Source organism: Meles meles, chromosome 13, assembly GCF_922984935.1.
Source record: "Meles meles chromosome 13, mMelMel3.1 paternal haplotype, whole genome shotgun sequence".
NCBI classification, from domain to species: Eukaryota; Metazoa; Chordata; class Mammalia; order Carnivora; family Mustelidae; genus Meles; species Meles meles.
The window spans coordinates 52,619,579-52,647,309 of NC_060078.1; the positions used below are offsets into that span (position 1 = coordinate 52,619,579).

At 37.3% G+C, this 27,731-nt stretch overlaps 1 protein-coding gene across 1 annotated transcript in view; it reads left to right on the forward strand.

Annotated features, from left to right (window-relative positions):
- The window catches only part of BTAF1 (B-TFIID TATA-box binding protein associated factor 1), a 101,655-nt gene extending 74,738 nt beyond the window's left edge, over positions 1 to 26,917 (forward strand). The window contains exons 26-38 of the mRNA XM_046026898.1: positions 6,769 to 6,921; positions 7,148 to 7,269; positions 7,361 to 7,528; positions 9,182 to 9,259; positions 9,398 to 9,527; positions 11,110 to 11,251; positions 11,339 to 11,469; positions 13,648 to 13,773; positions 15,493 to 15,645; positions 21,796 to 22,007; positions 23,186 to 23,345; positions 23,727 to 23,897; positions 25,380 to 26,917. Coding sequence (XP_045882854.1) covers positions 6,769 to 6,921; positions 7,148 to 7,269; positions 7,361 to 7,528; positions 9,182 to 9,259; positions 9,398 to 9,527; positions 11,110 to 11,251; positions 11,339 to 11,469; positions 13,648 to 13,773; positions 15,493 to 15,645; positions 21,796 to 22,007; positions 23,186 to 23,345; positions 23,727 to 23,897; positions 25,380 to 25,523 — 1,890 coding nt within the window. The 3' untranslated portion in view covers positions 25,524 to 26,917. The remainder of the gene's footprint in view (positions 1 to 6,768; positions 6,922 to 7,147; positions 7,270 to 7,360; positions 7,529 to 9,181; positions 9,260 to 9,397; positions 9,528 to 11,109; positions 11,252 to 11,338; positions 11,470 to 13,647; positions 13,774 to 15,492; positions 15,646 to 21,795; positions 22,008 to 23,185; positions 23,346 to 23,726; positions 23,898 to 25,379) is intronic.
- The last annotated feature ends 814 nt before the right edge of the window (positions 26,918 to 27,731 follow it).

Below are 27,731 nucleotides of genomic sequence, written 5' to 3' on the forward strand. Positions count from 1 at the left end.
GTTGTAGTATGTATCAGTACTTTCCCTTTTTGGCCAAATAGTATTCCATTGTATGGATGTACCACATTTTGTTTATCTACTCACCAGTTGGACTTCTGGATTTTTATTACCTTTTGACTATTACAAGTAATGCTACTATGAACATTTACTTATAAGTCTTTGTGTGAATATATGCTTTTATTTTGAGCAGATGTCTAGAAGTGGAATAACTGGATCATATGATGTTGAACTTTTTGAGAAATTGCCAAACTGTTTTCCAAAGTAACTGTACATTTTCGGTTCCTACTGTAAAATATAAGCATACGTTGGAAAACCCCTATTAAAAAAAAGTTTGCCTATGCCTGCTGAACTTGAAGATTTCCATCCCAATAACCCAGCAAATTCATCCTAGATATATAGCCTATGGAAATTCGTACACATGTAACAAGACATATCTTTAAGAACATTTATCATAGCATTATTTATTGTAGTCTAAAACCACTTAAATGTTCATCATTGGTGGAGTAGGTATGTTTAACTGGATGATAATGGTGATACTACAAGAGAAAGAACAAAATAAAAACAATATTAATCTTTAACATAAGATTCTGTTTTTATGATGTTCAAAAATAGGTAAAGGTACATGGGATGCATACTTATGGGATAAAGGCATAAAGAAAGTAAGAAACAAGTTGCCGTGAAAGTTAATAAAGTGATTACCTCCTGGGGAAAGGAGAGTGGGTTGTCACTGAGAAGGAGCATATGGGATCTTCTAGGATTATGGCGGGCTATTTTTATTGACATGGTAATGGTTATAAAGTTGTTTGTTTTATAAAACTGTACATTTATTTATATATTTCTCTATATGGCTTATTCCACAATAAAAAGTATTAAAATAACTACTATGACAAAAAGAAATTCTAGACTATGGGCACATGGGGTGGCTCAGTCAGTTAAGTGTCTCCCTTTGGCTCAGGTCATGATCCCAGAGTACTGGGATTGAGCCCCGCATCAGGCTCCCTGCTTAGCAGGGAGCCTGCTTCTTCCCCTACCCTTCACCCGGCTTGTTCTCTCTCTCTCTCTCTCTCTCTCTCTCTCTCTCTTTCTCAAGTAAATAAATAAATACTTAAAAAAAATACTAAACTACTGTATTGAAAGACACAAGTCACTTCCAGAATAGTTTCCATCTTCTGCTTCCAAGGTGTTACTTGTATTTTGTAATTCTTCGTCCTTGCATCCTCCTCTATTTGTAAACTGAATTGTTAGTTCCCTTTGGCCCTTTGTCACTTTGGAATCAATGAGTGATAGGAAACCACCATGTGTTCTTCGAGCAATAAGAGTAGATGCCAAAAAAGGTGTTTTAGGAAAATTAATCTTAACAGCTGAAAGCAGTTTAATAATAATTAGGAAAATCAGTTCAATGGCTGTTTATGGATTAGAATGGAAATACCCTAAAACAGAGCCCAATCCACTGTGAGGTGCTAAAGTCTTTTTTAGAATTTATTTTTAAGTAATCTCCACACCAAACCTGGGGCTTAAACTTTTAACACTGAGATCAAGAGTTGCACATTCCATCAACTGAGCCAGTTGGGCATAGGAGTCTTCTTTTTTCTTTTTTTTAAAGCAGGGCTGGGGGGGGGTAACAATATTTGGTAGCAGATTGACAAAGTAAAGAGACTTTGACCTTTAGAGATTGAGAAAAGATTAGTAAAATTCTCTTTGATGTCAGAATTAAAAGAATGTGATCTATATTTTACTTTTGGCCATGCCTGAAACACAGGGACCGGGGCACCTGACAGGCTCAGTTGGTGGAACATGCAGCTCTTGATCTTACAGTTTTAAGTTCAAGTCCCATGTTGGGCGTACAGATTACTTAAAGATAAGGTCCTCAAAAGAAAAAAGAACAACCAAATTTATCTTGCCGTCTTAACTAGAAGACTAAACAAAATGAATCAAAAAGTGGTTTTCAGGTATTAAACAATAGGTAACACAAGACAGTGATTCATGAGAGAAGAGAAACAAATGAAGTGGGGCGCCTGGATAGCTCAGTCGTTAAGTGTCTGCCTTTGGCTCAGGTCATGATCCCAGAGTCCTGGGATCGAGCCCCACATTGGGCTTCCTGCTTGGCGGGAAGCCTCTTCTCTCTCTCCCACTCCCCCTGCTTGTGTTCCTTCTCTCTCTGTGTCTCTCTGTCAAATTAATGAAATCTTTGGAAAAAAAAAAAAAAAGAAAGAAAGAAACAAATGAAGTGTCCTAGCTTGCTGCCTGGAGTGAGTTTCCAGGCCAGAGGATAGGGAAGTGAAATCTAAACAGAGCCTCAAAAGCATTACCAAGTTGAATGGTCAAGAGTTCAGAGTGTAGGTAGGACAAGATGGTTAGAATTTGAAAGGCAGAGTACCCAAGAGTAGTACCTGCATGGAGAAGAAGCTCCAAAAGTCCACACCAGGGTTGAGTATTCACCTGGGCATATTTATGTTTGAGACTAGAAGAAAAGGATGATTGAAAGGCATAGGTGGAACAATTCCCAGAGCTCACAAAGGGCCAGGAATAGTTTGTGTTTCCATCAAGCTGAATCAGAAGACCTTCCACCATTTAGAGCATTACGACAGTCCTTAGAAGTATATTGCCTTCTAAGTATACTTAGAAGTATATCCCACTTAGAAGTGGGATCAGATGAGCCCTTGGCAAAATGCTTATTTGGACCTACCTTAACAAAGCTTTAAAATAAACCTTAAAAGGAGGATTTAAATGATTTCAGGTAACTTAAACTGTATCCTAGAAAATAACTCCAATATTAAAACCAAAAAATCGGTGGGTTGGGCCGCTGCCTTAAGCTCAGGTCATGATCTCAGGGGTCCTGGGATCGAGTCCCACATCGGGCTGTCTGCTCGGCAGGGAGCCTGCTTCCCTCTCTCTCTCTCTCTCTGCCTGCCTCTCTGCCTACTTGTGATCTCTCTCTCTCTTGCTGTCAAATAAAATCTTTTAAAAATAAATAAATAAAACCAAAAAAATCCAGCACCCAAGAATGTAAATGATGTTTGGCATCCACCAAAAAATGACCAAGTATGAAAATATATCCAATAACCATGTAAGGTCAGTCAATAGAAACAAACCCTGAAATGACCCAGAGAATAGAAATAGTAGACAAGGACATTAAAATATACCCCGTGTGTTCAAGAAGTAGAGGAAAGCATGAATGTAATGAAGAAAGTAAAAGATAAAAGGACAAACCAAATTGAACTTCTTTTTTTCTTTTTAAGATTTTATTTGTTTATTTGATGGACAGAGATCACAAGTAGTCAGAGAGGCAGGCGGGGCAGTGGGTGGAGGGAAGCAGACTCCCCATTGAGCAGAGAGCCCGATGTGGGGCTCGATCCCAGGACCCTGGGATTATGTCCTGAGCTGAAGGCAGAGGCTTTAACCCACTGAGCCACCCAGGTGCCCCCAAATTGAACTTCTTAATGAAAAAATATAATTATAAATAACCCTGGATGGGATGGATAGCAGATTAGATACTGCAAAAGAAAAGAATACTGAGTTTTGAAGATGTAGCAGTAGAAACAAGAATATCATGCAGGTATATTTCTATCTTGATTTTCCTCTCTTAGATCTTCATAGGAAGAACGTGTACTTTTCTGAAATACACTGAGAAGGATTCAGGGAATATCAACCAGTGATTTTGACAAAAGCTTTAATTCCCTGCACTATTAATAACTGTTGCTGATTTTACAGGAATTGGAAGATTCCAACTCCAAGAGAGATTACCAGCACTGAGTAGCATTTATGACTCTTGGGCTTAGGGTTTCATTGTTAGGAAATGGACCTTGTTACACGGCCTTATAGCTGGTTGTCACCTATTAAAAAAATTCCCTGAAGACAGATGTTTGAAAATTTTGTTAATTTCTTTATGAAGCACTGACTGTGCTCATTTTGATGATTATCATTATGCTATTGCTGTTAGATGTGCAAAAGTGTTAGTTTCTATCTTACTACAATAGAGTTGTTAATTCCAAAACCTTTTGAAAAATATAACAAGGAAGCTATTTTTTTTTTAAAGATTTTATTTATTTATTTGACGGAGAGAGAGATCACAAGTAGGCAGAGAGGCAGGCAGAGAGAGAGGAGGAAGCAGGCTCCCTGCGGAGCAGAGAGCCCGAGGCAGGGCTCGATCCCAGGACCCCGAGATCATGACCTGAGCCGAAGGCAGCGGCTTAATCCACTGAGCCACCCAGGCGCCCCAACAAGGAAGCTATTTTTAAGACTCAGTGTACATACCTTTCTTCTCTGATACTGTTTCTCATATTATATGGAATATATATTTTAATTGACTTTAATTGAATTTGTTTCCAGAATTTTTCTTTCTCTACCACCTCCCCAGGATTTTGCATTTTTTAACTTTAGAGACACCACAGGGCAGTAGTTTTCAAACTTTTTGGTCTGAGGATCTCATTACATTCTTAAAATCAAAGACCCCAAAGAGCTTTTATTATATTTTCTGTAATAGAAATTAAAACTGAGAAATGTAAAAAAGATTTATTAATTCATTTAATAAACCCATTAGATGCTACCATCAGTAGCATTTTTAAATGAAAAATAATTTTTTTCTAAAATGAAAATAAGGGAGAAGAGTGAAATTGTTTGACATGTTTGCCCTAATAATAGCTTGATTCTTGTATTTGGGCATTCACTCTGTTGCAAAATGTTTCTTGGGTTGAGGGTATATGAAGAAAGTCAAGCCTCAGAGATAGGTAGTTGGAAAAGTGAGCAGTATTTTGACAGCCTTTTCAAATAATTGTGGATGTTCTTTTATCTGATAGCATACCAAAACTCAAAAGGAGAAAGCTTATTAAATTTATGTGCAGTGTGGAATCTAGAATCCTATCAATGACTGGAAAATCTCTCTATGTTAAAATTTATTGGTTTATCTTACACTTTTCAGTAGATCTTTTACCCATACATGTTTTTTTAAACATAAGCATTGGTCATTTGGAAAACAGTAGTTCACTGAGTTATGTAAATCTTTTAAAGTTGGTATATTTCATCCTAAAATAGCAAAAAATCCGATTCATAATATCACCAACAGAAATTCTTTTTTAAGTATTGGGAAGCTTATACATAGGTTCAGGCTCACAATGCTGTTTCTTTTGGAAGATTGAATTTTATGACTGACAACAAGTTACGTTAGTTGTCTTCCTTGAAGTGACAGATATATTTTTGAGAAAATGTGGGCCAAGTAGCCACGTCAGAATAATTATAGTTTGTCAGTCCATTCACGTAAATTTTGTTCAATGAAAAATGGCTCAGTCAGATCACAATTTAAACAGTCTCAAAAGTGTTTTTCCTCAGCATATTGTATTTTGATAAGCAGCAAAAGTGCTTTATAGGAACTTCACATTTTGTTGCACAGAATGTTAAGATGGGCACTCAAGGGTTGAGTCTAATAAAATTATTTTAACTGCTTTAAGGACATTCTTAAGTGAAACTGGCTTTAAAAAAAAATGCTGGTGCCTGGCTGTAACACAGTGCCTTGATTCTTTCTGAGACATAAGCAGTTTTGCCCACCATTACTTTTGTGGCATCAGTGTAAATGTCAACACAGTGAAAAAAGCTCACAATGTCTTTCATTTATTTCTTTTATTATGAAATAGTTTGGACCTCAGTGACCCTTTGAAAAAGTCTTGGGGATCCTGAGGGGTCTGCAGAATACATTTTGAGAACCGATACCCTTGGGGCATCATAACACTAAAGTTGAGAAGCTCTAGTAACACATTGTATTTAAAATAAGTTACAGGATTCTATCTGCCTCTTTATCAAGTAATGCCTGGTGTGGGAAAAAAGTTGTAACTGTTGTTTAAAAAATACCTCAAATGGGGACGCCTGGGTGGCTCAGTGGGTTAAGCCGCTGCCTTCGGCTCGGGTCATGATCCCAGGGTCCTGGGATCGAGTCCCGCATGGTCTCCTTGCTCGGCAGGGAGCCTGCTTCTCTCTCCACCTCTGCCTGCCTGTGTGCTCTCTCTCTCTCTCCTTCTCTCTGACAAATAAATAAAATAAAAAAATTAAAAAAAAATACCTCAAATGTGGGGCGCCTGGGTGGCTCAGCTGGTTAAAGCCTCTGCCTTCAGCTCAGGTCATGATCCCAGGGTCCTGGGATCGAGCCCCGCGTCGGGCTCTCTGCTTAGCTGGGAGCCTGCTTCCTCCTCTCTCTCTGCCTGCCTCTCTGCCTACTTGTGATCTCTGTCTGTCAAATAAATAAATCTTAAAAAAAAAAAAAAATACCTCAGATGTGTTTATTTAGTAGTCCCATAGCATTTTTTTTTAAGATTTTATTTATTTATTTGACAGAGATCACAAGTAGGCAGAGAGAGAGAGAGGGAAAAGCAGGCTCCCTGCTGAGCAGAGAGCCTGATGTGGGGGTCGATCCCAGGACCCTGAGATCATGACCTTAGCTGAAGGCAGAGGCTTATTAACCCACTGAGCCACCTAGGCGCCCCCCCCCCATAGCACTTTTAATATCCGTCAAATTTAAACTCTTTTTATTGTCCAGTCTTTAAAAGTATTTATTATTTATTACTGGGGCACACTTCCTCTGCCCCTCTGCCCCCATGTGCTCTCTCATACGTTCTCTGAAATAAAATCTTTTAAAAATATTTTACTTCTTGTTATTGTTATTTTTGAATTATTTTTTCTCTGCATTTATATTTTAGTAAGATTTGAAATTATCCATAATCTTGAGTATGAAAAAGTTAACTGGTAAATAGTTTTAATACTCTTTAAAAAAAATCACTTCAGGCAGGCATTCCAGACCCTCCAAATATGTCAGAAGAACTAATCCAATTGAAAGCCAAGGAGCGACACTTTTTGGAGCAATTATTAGATGGGAAAAAATTAGAAAATTACAAAATACCAGTACCAATCAATGCTGAACTCAGAAAATATCAGCAGGTAAAGTTTTATTCTTATCTTATAAATAGTGATTATTCCTTTCAATGTATTTTGAAGTTTTTAAAATTGACTTAGTAAAAGGTAGTGTTTAGTCTCTTATACCCATTTATTATTTCTCTTTTGCCTATAAAAATAAAGATTTTTGGTCTGTACGTACATGTTTTACAAGAAAAAATTTTTTACGCTGTTCAAATTTCTAATTTTCCTCTTTCTCCCAACCTTTCAGGATGGTGTGAACTGGTTAGCATTTCTTAATAAGTATAAACTTCATGGAATTCTGTGTGATGACATGGGCTTAGGAAAAACTTTACAGTCCATCTGCATTCTTGCAGGAGATCATTGTCACAGGTAATTTAAAATACTATTTTTTAAAAAGAGCTTTCAGATGCTAAGAAATGTAAACAAGCCAATTAATTCGTTATGTTCTATTGTTATAAAGGGCCCAGGAATATGCAAGATCAAAATTGGCAGAATGTATGCCACTTCCTTCCTTGGTGGTTTGTCCACCAACATTAACAGGTCACTGGGTGGATGAAGTAGGTAAATTTTGCTCCAAAGAATATCTCAATCCATTACACTATACTGGACCTCCTACTGAAAGAATAAGGTAAGAACTGTACAACAAAAAATGTTTACTCTTTTGCTTGAGAACTTTAGGATAAAATTTATTAAAAATTCTAGTTTTTTTAGTTGTCAGAAACTTTCTTAATTTTTAAGAAAGATGAATATACATTATAAAGATAAAATCAGTGAGACTCATCAAAGTTTAAGGACTTCAACCATTGTTAACAGTCAATTGGGTTTTTTAAGTATTTGACCTAGGAACCAAAGCCATTCTCTCTGCCCTTCTTGGGAGCCTTGTGATCATAGCATATCTTTCTCTAAGAGCTCCCTAATCCCCAGAATGCTTTTGCTTCATAGTGACTGCTCTGGCTGCCCTGATACCATAGCATTGCTGGAGTTTTGTTAGCTTTACCCTTTCTCTCTTAAACTAGTACATCCTTTATGTTCCTAAATACAAATTTTGAAGAGCAGAATTTCATTGATTTCAGTTCATCTTTTAAAGCATGGAGAATCCTAGGTTGCTGATTAGTCCATAGATTTGCTGTCTCTCTGTATCTGTAAGAGCTAACATATGTTGAGCATTTATTAGCCAGGCATTATTCTTAGTAGTTTCAAATTTATATAAAATTGTGTATTATGTATTTGCACAATCACCATATGAGGTACGGTTATTATTTTTGTTCCCAGTTTACAGATAAAAGTCTAAGACATGGGGCCTGGGTCCAAGGTCTTACAACTAATTTAATGGGCAGAGTGAGGATTTGAACACAGGCAAGTCACCAGCTTGCACTTTTAAAAGAATTTACTGTAGTGTCTGTCAGAACTTATTAATTTAAAAATATAGAAGCTCAAACTAGCTTAAGCAAATAAGAAATTCATTAATTCACTCAACTGAGAATTTCAGGGGTGAATTCTTGCTTCAGGCACATCTGGATTGCTCTCATCTTCTCTTCCTCCCCATTCACAGCTTGTTTTATTGGTCTCTGCTGTTGGTGGATAAGATGACCATACATGGGGTGCCTGGGTGGCTCAGTAGGTTGAGCGTCCGAATCTTGATCTCAGCTCAGGTCTTGATCTTCAGGTTGTGAGTTCAAGCCCTTTGTTGGGCTCTGTGCCAGGCATGGAGCCTACTTAAAAAAAAAAAAATGACCATAGATAGTCTTAGACCCACATTCTTCTGACTTGGCAGCTATAGTAAACAGAAATCTTCTCTCTCCCATCATGATTATATCAATACTGGAAATGACTGACTGGTCTTGTTTGGGTCATGCTCCCAAACCAGTCTTTGTGGTCAGGGGATAAAATATTGTGAATGGCTCAACCTGATTCAGTGCTTCATCTCTTTGGTGATTATGGGCACATGTGGCTTCCCCTCATCCCCCAGCACAACATGGAGTTTGGAAGGAATAGTGCCTTTAAGGAAGAAGTTTTAGCAAATAAAGTGTCCACCACAGTTTGAATCAGGTATCAATCTCTTTTCTAGCCAGACTGAGTTAGGCTAACAGGACCAAGTCAAAAGAAGAATGGTCTTTAAGTGGCAGGGTCATGGATGTAGAGCAAGCACAAAGGAATGTTGGGCTTAGTAGGCATATTGAAAACACCCTGTAAGATGGTAGCAGTAGCATCCCCTTTGAAATTATATTATGGACTTTGCAGGTTCCTTTCTTCCTACTAATTTATTTCTTTTTAAATACAGGTTACAGCATCAAGTAAAAAGACACAATCTGATAGTGGCTTCATATGATGTTGTGAGGAATGACATAGATTTCTTCAGGTAAGAATTAAAATTTTTTTGTTTAGAAAAACAGTATCAAATTTGAAGAGAGTTAATATTTTCCTGCCTGAAAGGCTCTTCATATAGTTCTTGCCATATACTAAAAGACACTATATTTTTTTGCTTATTCTCCCTTAGGAATATTAAATTTAACTACTGTATTCTTGATGAAGGCCATGTCATCAAAAATGGAAAAACAAAATTGTCAAAAGCAGTAAAACAACTGACTGCTAATTACAGAATTATTCTTTCTGGAACACCAATCCAGGTAGTTATTTATTGTGCTGTCTCTGTATGTATTTGCCATGTGGAAAGAAGGCTTGACTTGACATTTGGCAGTGAAATAAAGAAGTATTTTCCTTCTCTTCATTTTTTTTTTAAGTTTATAGGAATGATAATTTCCAGTAATTGCATTTTGTAATGGTTCATTTGGTATGTAACAGTATCTGAGCAAACTGGGTTTTAAAAGCAATGTGAAGGGATGCCTGGGTGGCGCAGTTGGTTAAGTATCCGACTCCTGGTGTCCACTTAGGTCATGACCTCAGGGTCATGATGCTTGTGTGCACTCACTCTCTATCTCTCTAAAATCTTTTTAAGATTTTATTTATTTGAGGGGTGCCTCGGTGGCTCAGTCCTTGAGTGTCTGCCTTCAGCTCAGGTCATGATCCCAGGGTCCTGAGATTAAGCCCCGCATCGGGCTCCAGCTCCTGCTTGGTGGGAAGCCTGCTTCTCCCTCCCCATCTCCCCCTGGTTGTGTCCCCCCACCCCACTCTCTCTCTATTACTAAATAAAATCTTTTTTTTTTTTTTTTAAGATTTTGTTTATTTATTTGTCAGAGAGAGAGAGGGAGTACACAGGCAGACAGAGTGGCAGAGGGAGAAGCAGGCTCCCCACTGAGCAAGGAGCCCGATGTGGGACTCGATCCCAGGACGCTGGGATCATGACCTGAGCCGAAGGCAGCCGTGTAATCAACTGAGCCACCCAGGTGTCCCAATAAATAAAATCCTAAAAGATTTCCTTATTCAAGAGAGAGAGCACAAGCAGGGGGAGGGGCAGAGGGAGAAGCAGACACCACACTAAAGCCCCACATGGTTCCTTAGGATCCACACATATTGCGAATCCATCTAAAATGAAAAAGTGCTGATCTTTTTTTCTTCCTTTTTTTAAAAATGAAACTTCAGCAGTAGAATTGGAAGGAAACTGTGCCTGTTTCATGGCCCTTGAGTACTGGATAGACTTGACCTATAATGAAATTCTTCTAGGTTTTCCTTAAATTGTGATGTCAGCCAAATTCTTTAAATCTTGCTGTTAATTTTAGTGTCAAAGATAAAAGATTCAGAAACATTCATCTTTCTGCTCTTCTCTTTATTACCTGATAGATGCAACCAGTAGGATTTAAACACATGGACCAAGGCTTATTTTGGTGGAAGAGGCTTGAAAATTCCACCCAGTAGAATAGAATATTTTCACCGAGGATACTGATGTGAATTTTACATATTAAAAAACAGATTGGGGCGCCTGGGTGGCTCAGTGGGTTGAGCCGCTGCCTTCGGCTCGGGTCATGATCTTAGGGTCCTGGGATCAAGTCCCGCATCGGGCTCTCTGCTCAGCAGCGAGCCTGCTTCCCTCTCTCTCTCTCTGCCTGCCTCTCTACTTGTGATCTCTCTCTGTCAAATAAATAAATAAAATCTTATAAAAAAAAAAACAGATTTACACAATATATATAAAAATGTGATTGATTACCCCTCATCTATGTCATCATAAATGGACTTTCATTAATATTCCATTTTTCAAGTGTAAGGAAATCATCCCAGTACAAAAGATAACTAATAGTCCTTTCTTATATTCAGAACAACGTTTTGGAGCTGTGGTCATTATTTGACTTCCTCATGCCAGGATTTTTGGGGACTGAACGCCAGTTTGCTGCTCGATATGGTAAACCTATATTAGCAAGTAGGGATGCTCGAAGCTCTAGTCGAGAACAAGAAGCAGGTATGAAAAAGATATAATTCTGTACCATGCAAGTGACTTTACCTTATTCCTAACTCTTCTGAAGCCATTTTCTCTTACTGTTAACAGGTGTTCTTGCGATGGATGCACTGCACCGCCAAGTTCTGCCTTTTCTTTTGAGAAGAATGAAAGAAGATGTTTTGCAGGATCTTCCACCCAAAATTATTCAAGACTACTACTGTACTCTTAGTCCTCTCCAGGTTAGAAATCTGGTGATTGTGGTTGGTGGTGGTATGTTTATTAGGAGAATGCTTTGAATAAGCCATGCAAGTATTGAATAAAGGGGATTAGACTTTGGTTTTATCACTCAAATCTAGCTTCTACTTTCATAGTCTTGAGGAAGATTCTGTTCCAAACATGTAGAGATAGCACCTGAGTGAATCTGTTTTGACATGTGGATATACATTTGAATATATGCATTTTGAATATGGCATTAAAGTGAAAGCCAGTATTGTAGTTGCTTTCTTATATGTTGAATTAATTGGAAAAGTTGCAAGTTTAATTGTTAAAGAAATGAGTGAATATTTATAAGGACCAAAATCTACTGTAATGTCATCATATTTTCACAACAGCATTATAGGAATTATCAATCTCCATTTTTGCAAATAAGGAAAGGGGACCTCAGAAACATTAAGTAACTTGCTCAAGGTTATATAGGTAATAAATATCAGGGCTGAGTTTCAAACCTGGGAAGTGGAACCACATCCCTTTAAAAGTACTTCTGCATTGCCAGTAAATTTTTGGAATAAGACTTGGCTTTTGTACAGTTCTGATTTTGTACAGAGACCATTATCAAAGGAATTTTTTTTTTCAAAGGAATTTTTTGTATGCCTTTCCTTGTGTAGTATTTTGTGAGGAGAAACTATCCCTTGTCTTAATAAAACATGGCCTGTAGTCAGAATTTTCTGTTTTTTAACTTCAGGTTCTAGGTTAGTATGGCATCCATTTATCCATATCAGTATTATGTGTTGATTTAGTATGGTAAAATGAATAAAAGATATACAGGCACACTCAGAAACTTAGGTTCTTTCCTATCTATACAACTTGAGTTTAGAGCTTAGCAGGACACTAATCTAGATGCTGAGATCTCTTATGATCATTTATATTATCTACCTCATTTGTCTGGGCTTCCATTACTCATTTGTAAAAATGGGATTGGTATTTCTTGAGAGGAATATTTTAGGAGGAATGAGATAAAGACTTTTTGAAGTAAGTACAATAAAGGAAAGGTGCCATATGAAAAAAATTCATGGTAGGGGCACTTGGCCTGCTCTTTAAGTAGAGCATGCAACTCTTTTTTTTTTTTTTAAAGATTTTATTTATTTATTTTGACAGAGATCACAAGTAGGCAGAGAAGCAGGCAGAGAGAGAGGAGGAAGCGGGCTCCCCGCCGAGCAGAGAGTGTGATGCGGGGCTCGATCCCAGGACCCTGGGATCATGATCTGAGCTGAAGGCAGAGGCTTTAACCCACTGAGTCACCCAGGCACCCCCCCTTTATCCTTTTCCTTTTTTTTTTTAAGATTTTATTTATTTATTTTGGAGCATGCAACTCTTGAACTCAGAGTTGTGCCCCACATTGGGTGTAGAGATTACTTAAAAATAAAATCTTTAAAAAAAAAAAAATCCATGGTATGAAGGTGGTATAAAACACATTTAAGTAGCCTGAAGAAGAGAAGTTGGGAGGGAAGTGACATTTGGCTTTATTTAGCATTCATGGGTTTTTATACTCTGGTTTCTGTTTCTTGGCGCTTCCCTTTCATATTGTTTTAACATGTACAAGGCAGGAACCCAGACCCCAAGATAATGCTTCAGCATTCATGAGTTCTCCTTTTAGGTAGCAATAGTATTCTCTCCTTTTACCTTTTTTAAAAAGTTTTATTTATTTCAAAAGTAATCTCCGTACCCCGCCTTGGCCTCAAACTTAAAATTCTGAGATCCAGAGTCACATGTTCAACTAACTGAGCCAGCCAGGCATCCCAGCAATAGTATTCGTTTAAAACTTGGGTCTTTTGGAATGTACTTAGAGGGTACCACATAACTTAGAGAAGGTTTTCTCACTTGTAGGGATTCAGGTTCTCTTTCATTGGTAATGTATTTATCTTCCTCAACAGAGTGGAAATACTGAGTCTAGGACTGTTTGACTAGCTTTTAATATTTTAGCAGCCAAGCTTAAAGTGTTATACTTATTTTCTAAATGTAATTTTAAAGGAATTTACCAAGATGCAGTGGGTAATTTGTAATCAGGAGTAAAGCATAGATATCATACTTTCTTTAATGAGGACTGGTCTGAATCACTGCTCTTACTGGCATTTGCTAGCTGTGTTTTGAACAGTTGAAAATAAATATACTTACTGCTTTTGGGGGGTGCAATTTTACAGGTTCAGCTCTATGAAGATTTTGCTAAGTCTCGTGCCAAGTGTGATGTTGATGAAACAGTTTCTTCAGCTGCACTTTCCGAAGAAACTGAAAAACCAAAGCTTAAAGCTACAGGCCACGTATTCCAGGTATAGATTATAGTCTTTTTTAATTCTTAAAGAATCATGTTCTTCAGTATAGCAGTTTTTACATGGAATACTGAAGTATGGATTTATTTACATTTTTCAATACTGTGTATACATTCTTGAAAATTACTAATTTATTTTCATAATTAGAAATAATGTAATTTAATATTAAAATTATACAAAATGTTGGATCTGGAGGAGATTATGCTAAGTGAAGTAAGTCAAGCAGAGAAAGTCAACTATCATCACAAATAAGTGAAACCTAAGGAATAGCACGGAGGACATTAGGAGAAGGGAGGGGAAAATGAAGAGTGGGAAATCAGAAGGGGAGACAAATCATGAGAGACTATGGAGTCTGGGAAACATACTGAAGGTTTTAGAGATGGAGGGGTGTGGGGAGATGGGTTAGCCTGAGGGGAATGCATATTAAGGAGGGCACGTATTGCGTGGAGCACTGGGTGTTACATGCAAGCAGTGAATCATGGAACACTACAATAGAAACTAATGATGTATGACATAGTGACTAATATAATAAAAAAATGAATAAAATTATACAAAATGCAATATATTTTTGTATATTACACGAAGAGTTTTTAGAGACTCTTTTGCTTTACATTAAAAAAAAATTGGAATGCCTGCTATAAGGCAGTAATTTCAGGGATTAAAGCATTGGAAAAAACAAACTCCTTCCTTTATAGCATTGAAAAAGGAGTAAGTAAAATACATATTATGTAAGAGAAAATGAAGCAGCATATGGCGTTATATAGTATAGGAATTGTGGTTTTTAGTACAGGGATTAGGAATGGCCTCACTGAGACGGTGACATATAAGCAGAGCTCTGGAGGATTGAGGCATGCAGATATGTGGGGGGCAGTGATTCCAGGGAAGGATACCCAAAGTACAGACGTCTTGAGACATATATGCCTTGTGTGCTCAGGGGAATAGCAAATGAAAAAGAGAAAGTGTCAATTCAGTCTTTCTTTCCCTTTTGAAATAGTCTACCAATATTGCTACCAATAAATACTGTAACATTTTTAAAGATAAAAGATGGGGAGAGGTAGTTGTGAAGGCTAATACCTCTCCTATAGTTTCTATTATAGTGTCCAGCAGTCTCTTGAGCCTTGTCAGTCGAGCTAATAGAAATATCAAGACCCAAATAATAAGCCAAGTAAAAGGCAAGAGAAAGAATGTAGCTGAATTAGAGAAAAGAAAGAAGGACCGTATAGGGTTCTGATTCTTAACCAATTGATATTACCACCTCGTTCCACCTTCCCCTCTCCCTGCTTTGCTGAATTAGAATACTATGTAGGGGAGAGATTTGCAGATTTATAAGGTCCTCAAGAAATTTCTATACCCACTGAAGTTTGAGAAACCCTTAGGAAATCTTTAGAAAATGTTGCCTTATTCCAAAAGCATCTGTAAGCATTATCAGGCACTTTGACTGGGAAAGAGCTCTTTTTGCCATGAGAAGCTCATTATCTAGTGAGGGAGACAGATGTGAACTGTAAAATGTATACAAGCTATAAATGCTCTTATATACTGCACAAGAAGCACTGATGAAGTCATCCCAGATGAGATATTTGAACTAATTTTTGTAGAATGAGTAGGAGTTGCAAGAATAGGAAAAAGGGCATTCTATGGATGGAATAGAATAGGAAAAGATATTGAGACATGACATTTGTGGCATGTATGGACTTGTATATAATTTTTCCCCCCTTGAAGGCATTACAGTACTTACGTAAACTGTGCAATCATCCAGCATTAGTCTTAACACCTCAACATCCAGAGTTCAAAAGTACTACTGAAAAACTGGCAGTTCAGAACTCTTCTCTTCATGACATTCAACATGCCCCTAAACTCTCAGCTTTGAAGCAGGTAAGTAGGTCTCATGAGTGTTAGATGTGTGTTACATATTCTTGATTGTAACACTGGGTAAATTTGCTTTTCCAAAAGATTACTGATGTGTTTACCATTTCTTTTATTTTTTAATTTGTACCATTTCTGTCTGGTTTAGCTTTTTTAAAAACCGTGGCAAATATATATAGTATAAGATACACCATTTTAACCATGTTTAAGTGTACAATTCTGTGTCATTAATTACATTCACAATGTTGGGCAGCTATTGCCACTATTTCCAAAATTTTGCTATCACCTAAACAGAAACTGGATACACATTAAGCAATAATAACTTCCTATTCTCCTTTCCTCCAACCCCTGGTGCCCTTTAGTCCACTTGATATCTGTATGAATTTACCTGCTCTAAATATTTGCACTTTTGTGACTGGCTTATTTCACTTCATTTTTCAAGGTTCATTTGTGTTTGTAGCATGTATCAGTACTTCATTTTTATGGCTGAATAATATTCCATTATTATTTATATATCACATTTTATTTATCTGGTCACACATTGATGGACACTTGGGTTGTTTCCACCTTTTGGCTATTGTGAGTGATACTGCAGTGAACATGGACTAATAAGTATCTGTTTAAACAGCCCCTCTTTTCAGTTTTTTGGATGTAGACTAGGAGTGGAATTGCTGGATCATAGAAAATTCTTTTTTTTTTTTTTCCATAGAGAAATTCTGTGTTTAACTTTTTCAGGGCCTCTCAGACTTTTCCACGGTGGTTGTACTATTTACATTCCCATCAGCAAATATATTAGTGTTCCATTTTCTCCATATCCTAGCCAACACTTTTTTATTTATTGTAGCCATCCCAGTAGGTATGAAGTGCTATCTCATTGTTGAAAATGCCTTTTAAGTTCTTGGACCATTTTTAAATTGTATAGTCTGTCTTTGGTTGAGTTTTAAGAGTTCTTTTATAGTCTAGATATTAAGTTCTTATCAGATACATGATTTTGCAAATATGTTCTCCCATTCTGTAGATTATCCTTTCACTTTCTTCAATAATGTCTTCCATGGTTTCTGATGAGAAATACTGACCTTACTGAGATCCCTTTTACATGACAAATTCACCTTTTCTTGCTGCTTTCAGGACTCTTTGAATGGTTTGATTGTAATGTGTGTCAGTGTGGATCTCTGAGTTTTATCGGGAGCTGCCTACTCTGCCAGTTTGCTCATGTTGCTTTCTGGGTATATAGCTTTCAGAAGCAGAATTTTTGAAAATTCTAAGATTTCAAAAGGTTAAGCTTTTTTTAAAAGATTTTATTTATTCATTTGATAGAGATCACAAGTAGGCAGAGGGGCAGGCAGAGAGAGAGGAGGAAGCAGACTCCCCGCTGAGCAGAGAGTCCAAAGTGGGGCTTGATCCCAGAACCATGAAATCATGACTTGAGCTGAAGGCAGAGGCTTTAACCCACTGAGCCACTCAGGCGCCCCCAAAAGCTTAAACTTTTTAAAAGAACCAATTTCAAGCACGAAAATGTTAAGGCTAATACATTTAGTTCTACGTTATCTTAAAAATTAAGAGCTTAGGGGGGCATCTGGGTAGCTCAATAGGTTAAGTCTCTGCCTTCAGCTCAGGTCATGATCTCAGGGTCCGGCGATCAAGCCCCGAATCAGGCTTTCAGCAGGGAGCCTTCTTTCCCTTCTCTCTTTCTGCCTGCCTCTCTGCCTACTTGCGATCTCTGTTAAATAAATACAGTCTTTAAAAAAAAAAAAATTGGGCGCCTGGGTGGCTCAGTGGTTTAAGCCGCTGCCTTCAGCTCAGGTCATGATCTCAGGGTCCTGGGATCGAGTCCCACATCGGGCTCTCTGCTCGGCAGGGAGCCTGCTTCCCTCTCACTCTCTCTGCCTGCCTCTCTGCCTACTTGTGATCTCTGTCAAATAAATAAATAAAATCTTTAAAAAAAAAAATTAAAAAAAAAAAATTAAGAGCTTAGGGGCTCCTAGGTGGCTCAGTTGGTTAGGCAGCTGCCTTCAGCTTGGGTCATGATCCCAGGGTACTGGGATTGAGCCCCCCGCATCAGTCTCCTTGCTCGGCGGGAAGCCTGCTTCTCCCTCTCCCACTCCCTCTGCTTGTGTTCCGTCTCTTGCTGTGTCTCTGTCAATTAATAAATAAAATCTTTAAAAAAAGAAATTAAGAGTTTACTATAAAATCTGGACTTTAGTAATTTAGTAGTTGTTTTTGCTTTCTGTAGTTATTCTGGCCTAAATTTCATTGAAAATAACTAATGAAAGAAGATTTTTTATTTCCCATTGGTTAATACAGAAAATGTTATATAATGACATATGACATCCAGGCATGTATCCTTATATTATTAAATATAAATATAAAAGAATGCATTTTCCATAAAAAGGAAGAATGACTATTGTGTTTAGATGGTTTATATATGGAATAGTTTTATTTGACTAAACTAAATTTGTATATGAAACACTGTTCACAAATTTCTTAACATAGATGATACTTTTTTTTTTTTTAAAGATTTTATTTATTTATTTGACAGATCACAAGTAGTCAAAGAGGCAGGCAGAGAGAGAGAGGAGGAAGCGGGCTCCCCGCTGAGCAGAAAGCCTGATGTGGGACTCCATCCTAGGACCCTGGGATCATGACCCGAGCCGAAGGCAGAGGCTTTAACCCACTGAGCCACCCAGGCGCCCCATAGCTGATACATTTTTTTAAAAGATTATATTAGATCACGAGTGGGGAGCAGACTGCCCACTGAGTAGGGACCCCAACATGGGACTTGATCCCCGTACCCTGGAATCATGATCTGAGTTGAAGGCAGATGCTTAACTGACTGAGCCATCCAGATGCCCAACATAGCTGATATATTAGATAAAGCTCTAAGATATACTTAGTCAAGGAATCCGCTAATTCGATTTCTAAAAAATGTTGAATTTCATCTACACTTTAATTATAGGCTTTAAATTATTTTTAGTTTATCCTTTTGCACATTATTTTTCCCCCCTGAAGTTATTACTTAAACTGATCTCTCATTTTAAAATGCTTCTTGTCATTCTGAAGGGTCTGGAATTAAGATGCTTAGGAATTCTTCAGCTTAGGCCCAGATTGTTTCTGGCCATACTTATGGAGGGCTTTTCTAGAACCTGACTTTTCTATTTTCCCAGTTCTTTTCAGCCATTTAGAGCAAAAGTTCTGCCTTAGGGGATAGAGAACTAGCTTGCTTGCTTGTTTGCTTTCATCTAAAATATGTCTAGTCTCTGAATTAGGGGAGAAATCTTACTTGCTTTTTAAAAATCTGGCACTGGGGCACCTGGGTGGCTCAGTGGGTTAAAGCCTCTGCCTTCGGCTCAGGTCATGATCTCAGGGTCCTGGGATCGAGCCCCGCATCGGGCTCTCTGCTCAGCAGGAAGCCTGCTCCCTCTCTCTCTGCCTGCCTCTCTGCTTGCTTGTGATCTTTGTCTGTCAAATAAATAAAATATTAAAAAAAAAAAAATCTGGCACTAAGGGGTGCCTGGGTGGCTCAGTGGGTTAAGGCCTCTGCCTTCAGCTCAGGTCATGATCCCGGGGTTCTGGGATCGAGCCCCACATCAGGCTCTCTGCTCAACGGGGAGCCTGCTTCCTCCTCTCTTTCTGCCTGCCCTTCTGCCTGCTTGTGATCTCTGTCAAATAAATAAAAAATAAATCTGGCACTAGAAATACAGAAACATGTTTATAAGCAAGCAATAGTGCCAGAATTATCTAATATTGCCAGAATTTGAAAATTTCAGGATACTGGAAGGATAAACTGAAACTATAGGTGAAATTTAATGGAAATAAGCAAAGTCAGTTTTAAAAAAACTTACAGATTCTGTCAGACTTGGCAAACATTTCATATAGTATGAAGTTGCATTTGATTTGATGGCACGTTCACTATAAACTTGTTGTATGAATTAGGTACTGGTAAGTAAAGCTCATATGATCTTGGGCAGGATTAATAATAATATAAATGGCCAAAATGAGGGCATCACAGTTTCACTGTCTTTTATACCTATCACACCAAATTTTGAGTATCATTTATGGTTCTGGGCATGCTAAGTGGGAGATCAAAAGAATCTGGAAACCATCTTATATGAGGAACAGTTTGAAAAACCTGGGTTTATTAGCCTGTGCCGAAGTTAGGGCAAGATAAAATTAAATTGCTCTCTAGGGAGGCATCTGGCTTCTCCTACACCCGTATCAGGGGACCTTGGTAACCATTTTCCTAGAGTCTAGTAATCAATTCTTTAAGGCTGCAGACTAGATTTTGCCAGAATACTTGGATTTCATCAAGCCTCTCAAAGCAAACTCAGGTTATAGAGATTATTGGGAAAACCAGAATGCCAGTTCTGCTGCCAGACAAGAATATTTATGTCAAATGATATGTTCATATATCCAGTAAGATAGTGCTACATTGGAAGAAGATATCAGGAAGATTGTATGGTGAATATGAACTTGCAGAAGTCTTAGATGGATGTTCTTAATATGAATGGTTATCTGTAGGGTTTGATATTGTTGCCTAAAGGATTAAGATATTTGAATGTGCATGGCAGACATTCTGATAAATTCTTACTCTCTAGAGCTCCTCTTTTATATAAAGAAGCCATGTAGAATTTCCCACTGGTATCACATTCTTTATACTGGATATCACGTTATAGTCTCTTAAAACATCCCAGATTTTTAAAAATAAAGATCGTAATATGATTGCAGATTTAGAGGCAAGGGATGGAGATAATTACATTCATCAGATTTCTTTATTCCACCTGGAGGAGTTCGTTGGCGTAGTATACTCTGTATGTACTCTATATCAAGGGGGAGGGAAAGCTTAGGGCAAAAATTTAAAATTTAAGGGCTATTAAGGTAGAAGAGAGAGAACATTTGTTTTTCCCCCAGCATCAAATCACATGACAACACATGTGAAATATTACTTAACAGGTGGGCTAATTAGAAATTCAATGCCCAAAGTTTTTATTGGCTCCAAACATGTAGATTCCCTCTGCCTAGTATATACCAAAATTCTAGACTCCCAGAAAGCAAGCCAGTCTCAACATAATCATATTGTTTGCACAACAGTTTAAGCACAGTAGGCCATCCTTATCAGGTAGGGAACAATGGAAAGACTCAAAACCCAAGTTTCAAGACTTGTTTCAGCCAAGGACAGACCTTGCAAGCTGAACTTTCTAAGAAAAGCATTTGAGGTCTGCTCTGTTAACTTTTTTCTGCACAGTAAGTTTTACACTGAATTTGGAGTTTACGTGGGTGCCCTTTTGGTTATCTTGTCCAGCTGAGCTTTTGGTTTTCTGAGTAACTTTCATGAGTAGAAAGAAGAAAGCCTCCTGCATTGAGGTCTTACATTTTGGGCAGAATTTACTATCTTAAGGTCCTAGGAATGAAGAAGAGTAAATACTGGGTACTTTAGTTTCCCAAACAGATACACACATGATTTTCTTGGATTTTGTTCACTTGGATATTTGTTCATTTGTCGTACCTGCTGTATGCCAGTCTCTAAACCATAATGTAGCCGGAAATACAAAAGATCTACAGCAGCATGGTTCTTGCTGTTAAAGATAATGGTCACTAACTATATTGTAGTAAGCTCAGGAATCCAGATCTCACTAGATGCTTTTGGTTCTCTTTTTTGTAATTTTGATTTCTGCCAGATTTAGCTGCTACATTGTTTTCTTCATACTGTTCTGTCTTTTCTTTTTTAAAATTAAATAGGCTCCATACCCAACATGGGGCTTGAAGTCACGACCCTGAGATCAAGAGTCGTGTACTCTACTGACTGACCCAGCCAGGCACCCCCACTCTGTTCTTTTTATAACTTTTCATGAACCATTTTCCTGGAGGTCTTCATTTTCAATAAACATTTATTGAGATTCTACTGAGCCTCAGGTAACTCAGGAAAGGGGAGAGGGGCCTATCAGAGAACCTCTGAAGAGCTGATGAGGAAATTCTAAGCCTGAATACCTCACAAACTAGTTCCAGAGGCTGCAGGCTAACAAATTACAACCCCAAGTGCCAATCTGCTTCCCAGGTGATAGATGAGCTTAGCCTTTTCTTACCACAAGAAGTATTTGTCACAGTGAGATTGGTTGCCTACTTTATTGGACACCTGTGTAACAGCTGATTCTGTTTTTCAAGTTGCTATTGGACTGTGGTTTGGGAAATGGCAGCACTTCGGAGAGTGGCACAGAGTCTGTTGTGGCCCAGCACAGGATACTGATCTTCTGTCAGCTTAAAAGCATGCTTGATATAGTGGAACATGATCTTCTCAAACCTCACTTACCCTCTGTCACTTACCTGAGATTAGATGGCAGCATACCTCCTGGTCAGAGGCATTCCATTGTTTCACGGTAAGTGGCTTCTAAAACTTAGCAAGCTATAGTCAGTTGTTACTTACATAGAAGTTTGCCACATGAAACATTTTCTTTGGCTAAATATCTACACATGTGTTCTGTTATGGTATGACTCAGCCCAACTAAACCCATTTTAAAATATAGAACTCCAAAAATAGAATTGATAGTTTTAGTTTTAAAAGAAAGGAAAAAGCATGACAAGATTAGGAAGGCACTCTGAGGGGTATGGAAGAAATTGAAGGCATCAACAGAAGATAGAGACAATGACTTTCCTCCTTATCTTTTTTGGGAGGTTAGGGTAGGAGGAAGCAAACAAGTGGCTTAGCTAAGATCTCTGACATCCCTGTGTCTCTGTGGAGAACAAATTGGAAGCTGGCCCTGGTAGGAAGCAGAATTGGAGAGTGCAGTGTTTAAGGGTTGTCTGCATTCTGTACTTTAGAAACCTTAGGGGTTGGTGTTTTTTTTTTTTAAGATTTTATTTATTTGTCAGAGAGAGAGCACACAAACAGGCAGAGGCGGAGAGTGAAGCAGGCTCCCTGCTGAGCAAGGAGCCTGATGCGGAACTCGATCCCAGGACCCGGGGATCATGACCCGAGCCGAAGGCAGCAGCTTAACCGACTGAGCCATCCAGGCATCCCAGGGGTTGGTTTTTTCAATGCAGATTCCTAGGTTTTGTCCCAGACCTGCTGACCATAAGAGTGAGCATTTTTTATAAGCATCTCTAAGAGATTATTAGACACAAGTTTTAGAGACCCATAAAGGGGCTTTGCAGGTAGAAAAACCCAGGTTTGACTCCTGACTCTAGACCTGTTCTGTCGGGCTTATTTATCAAAAATGATAATACCTATAAGGACCATGATAATATCCTTATAGAGCTATTATAGCAACATAATGCACACAAAGTACAAAAGCCCATTGTTTGATTCATGGTGAAAATGGAATAAATGGTAGCTTGGTAATAATGTTAGTTTTTCTTTTTCCTAGAACCTCTTAGATGTCAGAACTTTTATCAGTATCTTCTAGGATTAGCATAATAGTAGGAACCACCTCATCCTCTGATTTTCCTGACTGAGCTAGCCTTTCCCCCCAACTCTTCTGTCTCTACATGTTAAAGGCCCAGTTTGTTACAGAAACCTTAGAAATATACTAATTTTTTTTAATATCTATACTTTCAGGTTTAACAATGATCCATCCATAGATGTTCTTTTACTTACAACTCATGTTGGCGGCCTGGGGCTTAACTTAACAGGCGCTGACACAGTAGTATTTGTGGAACACGACTGGAATCCTATGCGTGATCTACAGGCCATGGACCGGGCCCATCGCATTGGGCAGGTAAAAAGTCATCACTCACAGGTGTTAACTTGTACCGTGGGAAAAATACTTACCCAAAAAAGCCAGGAAGCCTTGGTTTAAGTTTCTTCTCTGATGCTAAGTGTTGTGACCTTAGGCAAGTCACCCAATCTGTGGCACCACTTCCTAATGAATTAAATAAGGTACTTGGGCTAAGGAAACCTTGGACAATGTCCCTTCCTAATACTTAATTCTCTGCAAAATGATAAAATTTTAAGCTCATGAAGCCTGATAAATAAAATCCAGTCCTAATTAGGTAGTAGTTAAGTACTTGGTTTAAGCATGCAAGCCCCCTGACTTGTTGAACCTCAAAGCTTATCAGTTTATTTGTGCTATAGTTGTTTACTTCTTTTTGTCATTCAGAAACGTGTGGTTAACGTGTACCGATTGATAACCAGAGGAACGTTGGAAGAGAAAATAATGGGTTTGCAGAAATTCAAGATGAACATAGCAAATACTGTTATCAGCCAAGAGAATTCTAGTTTGCAGAGTATGGGGACAGATCAACTTCTTGATCTGTTTACTCTTGATAAGGTAAAGAACTTATACAATTTGTTATATCTTTAATGTGTTCAGGGACTTCCCAGCACTGCTTGGTGAAAGTATTAAAGTAAGCAGCAAAAGGCATTCACTTTAGTATTATTGAGGCAACCCTCTGAGGGATTTTTGATGTCCAGATAAAACTCTTAGATTTCTCTCTTTAGTGTCCTGCCTTGAGGTTTCTTAGCCCTTTCCTACTAAAAGACAGCTATCGCTAGAGTCAACTATATGTGGGTCTGTGTTTCTTGCCCTGCCTCCTGTTAACTGATGACCTTTGGCAAATTAACTTGTCTGCTCAGAGACTTCTGTGCCCTTGGGAGGATAAAAGTGCTGGTATCACTACATGGTTGGAAAGATAAAGTGAAATAGAATATGTAAGCACTTAGAAAAGGTACCTAGTATAAATTCTCAAATAGCCATTATCGTTATTTTGGATGATGGAACTAAAACAATCAGATAACAGTTCATAATCAAAGGAACAACATCTTAGAAATATTGGTGTAACAATGTAAAACCAGTAGGGTTGGATTTAAAGTCCTGCATAGGTTCAGAAAAATCCACTGCACACTCAGTATAAATTATGGTGAGACATGGCCTTAGATAATCAAATGAGCTGTAAAGAATTGTAATGTCCAAATATTAGAGAGTAGTTCCATTGTATTGTGTGTGTTAAGCCCACATTTAGAATATTGTGTCTGGTGCTGGGTGCTGCAGTTTAAACAGTAATTATTAAGTAAGTCCCTAAGACATGGCCCAGATGGGGAGAGGTTCTTCAGTCACGTTATGTAAGTAAAGTTGAATAAGATACATGTAATCTATAAAAAAGAAGGATCAAAGAAACCTGGATTCCTGTTTTTAAATAGCTAAAGAATATTCTCTTTGAAAGAATATTCTTATGGGTAACTTTTAAGAAGCAGAACTGTGCTCAGGAGATGTTTCAAGGAAGCAAAGGCCATTGCCATAAAAGGCCTTATTGTGACAACTGGCAAAATTTGAATATGGACTACATAGCAGTATTAAGTTTAATTAAAATAAATTTATAAATAATTATAAATAAAAATTATAAGTATTAAGTATAAATGAGTATTATACCATGATTATGTAAGAGAACATCCTTGTTCTCAAGAATACAGGCTGATTCCTGCCTAGGGATAAAAAGACATAATATCTACAACTTAACTCTCAAATGGCTTGGGAGAAAAGCTGATTTATATATCTAATATATATGCATACACAATTAATAATGAGTTCTTTGTAATGTTCTTATAATTCTTCCTAAATAAAAAGCTTAAAATGATAAAGCTGTTAGGACTGGGAAAATAGAATTAGCTTATGAGATCACCAATTTATGCATTGCTTGACATGTTTACCTGTTGAATGAGTGCAGTGTTAGAAACAAGTATGATATTTTAAAGTAGAATATTATTTCTGAAGTTCATAATCTTTCATTTTATCTTTCTGCCAATTTTTCTTAAGGATGGCAAAGCAGAAAAAGCTGACACCTCTACTTCCGGAAAAGCAAGTATGAAATCAATTCTTGAAAACCTGAGTGATCTTTGGGATCAAGAGCAGTATGATTCAGAGTACAGCCTGGAAAATTTTATGCATTCTCTCAAGTAACTATCAAATATTGTAAATGCAATTGCTGCTAGTTCAGTTACATTTCTGCTGATATTCAGCAAATTTCAAAGTTTATGGTGAACTTTTAGCTCAATGTGTAAATAGATCTGAAGAATATTCAGCATAACGCTGGCTCTTGTTTCACTGGGGGGAACAAGTTATTCTCAAATATTTGCACTGTATTAAATTTAAATGTTAATGTGAAATGGTTTAAATTTTACATGCTGAATAGCTGCAGAGCAGAGGAACCAAACCAGGTTTACATGTGCTACCATGAGGTGTTCTTACTGGAACGAGCCTCCTATCTTTACATAGTCACTTTGTACAGGATAATATTCATGAGTACTTTAGTGTTCATGTACATTTTTTCTTTTAAATAGAACTTGTTTTTATAAATGATTAAAAATAGGGCTTTTTTTGTATAAAAGCCTTAATGAGCCATAATTTTAAGAATAATGACTATGATATTGGTCATAACATGAAAATCTTAGACAATGAATTGAACCTGGCCCTTGGTGGAAACGTTTATATATTTAATGCAGATGCATAGTGTTTTTCAAATCTTTAACATCATTTTGTCAACTTTTAAAATATATCAACTATTCTAAATACAGGTAATGGTCTATTTAAGGCTATCATAACATCCTATTAATAGGGTGTTTTTTTAATTTATCTAATGGCTAGGATATAGCCAGATTCAGAGAACATATGTACTCAATAAGTTTCAATCATATATATATAATATATTTTTTGTAACTATGAACATACACAGTTTTCCAAAAGTAGATTTTACACTGTTTAGAATTCTAAAACCTATGGTGAAAAGACTGTTTATTGTAGTAATGCATGACTGAAGCATAAAAGGGAGAAATAATTCCTTTATATACACAACATACATAAATACACATATCTATATGCACAGACATACCTATCCTGCATCCTGTAAGGTGCTTGGTATTGGCACTAAAATCATGTAATTATACTGGGCAGCAATAATAATTGAGCATGAAGCTGATTAGTGTTAGAAAAGTGAGCTCGATGGTGAGGGTGGGTATATGTATATAGATATGCATGTATGTGTATGTATATAATTTTATAAATTTCACACATAAATTAATACGTGCCTGTGTGCATATATATGTATGGGATATATTTGTATATACATGTACAGGTAATAAACATCCCCAGGGTTTGTGGCTGGCCATACACATAGGCATCGGTTTAAAAACCATCAGACCTCAGCTGTAAAGTAACAACTTTTTTGTTTAAAATCATTAAAGTTATACTGTTCTGCAGCATTTAGACATGGACATTTGTCACATTTCAGTAGCTTTGACAACCATACTGTAACATTAAACCTAGCATTCCACAGAGAATAAAAGGTAAGATTGAAACTAAAACATACGCAACTGTGTGTTATTTGTAGGAAATACCACTGGAAAAAGCAAAAGCCTAAAATTATTAGTTCAGATATAAGCGTTCTAAAAAAGCTTAACACCTTTTTTTCTTACTAAGTAGTTATTTCTTCACTATTTAGTATTTATATTCAGATTGTAGAAGACCAAAAGGAAACTCTTATCTAGAACATCCATTGTGATATCACTGGGTAGCTGAACTGGTATACCTGAGTTAAATCTTTATTTGCCATTTACATAAGCCACTAATTAACATAGCTCATAATAACTGATGTTTTCTAAGAATATGTAGGTGACAATATATCATTAAATAGGAAGGGGAGAAGAATTCACAAAAGTTAAAGGTCTTTTTCCAATTTGAAAGGTCAGATATTTAGGTTTTTTAAATCCTTAGAGAGTAAAATACTTCTAGTAGCAAGCATAGACAGGAAAATGATTGCCTCTCAATGGAAAAAAGATGGGTTGGAGGTCAGGGGAAGACTTAGTGTGACTATAACATTAAAAAAATAACCTTTTGAATTGTATAAAATTAAATCACTCATTCCAGCTTTCCAAATTAAACAGGTAAGAACTAAGTGTTCTCAGTTAATTGACCCATTTAGAGTCATAGCAGTATAGCTTAGGAATAAAGGATACATAGGGAAAACTGAACTGAGCAGTATATGATATTATAGTTAATTCTATGGATGTGATAAGGATATGGTAGTTAACTTTTTAAAAAAGTGTGCATGTGGGATACAAAACAAAGACAAGAAAATGTTGATAATATTTTTAGCTGAGAGATGGGTTCATG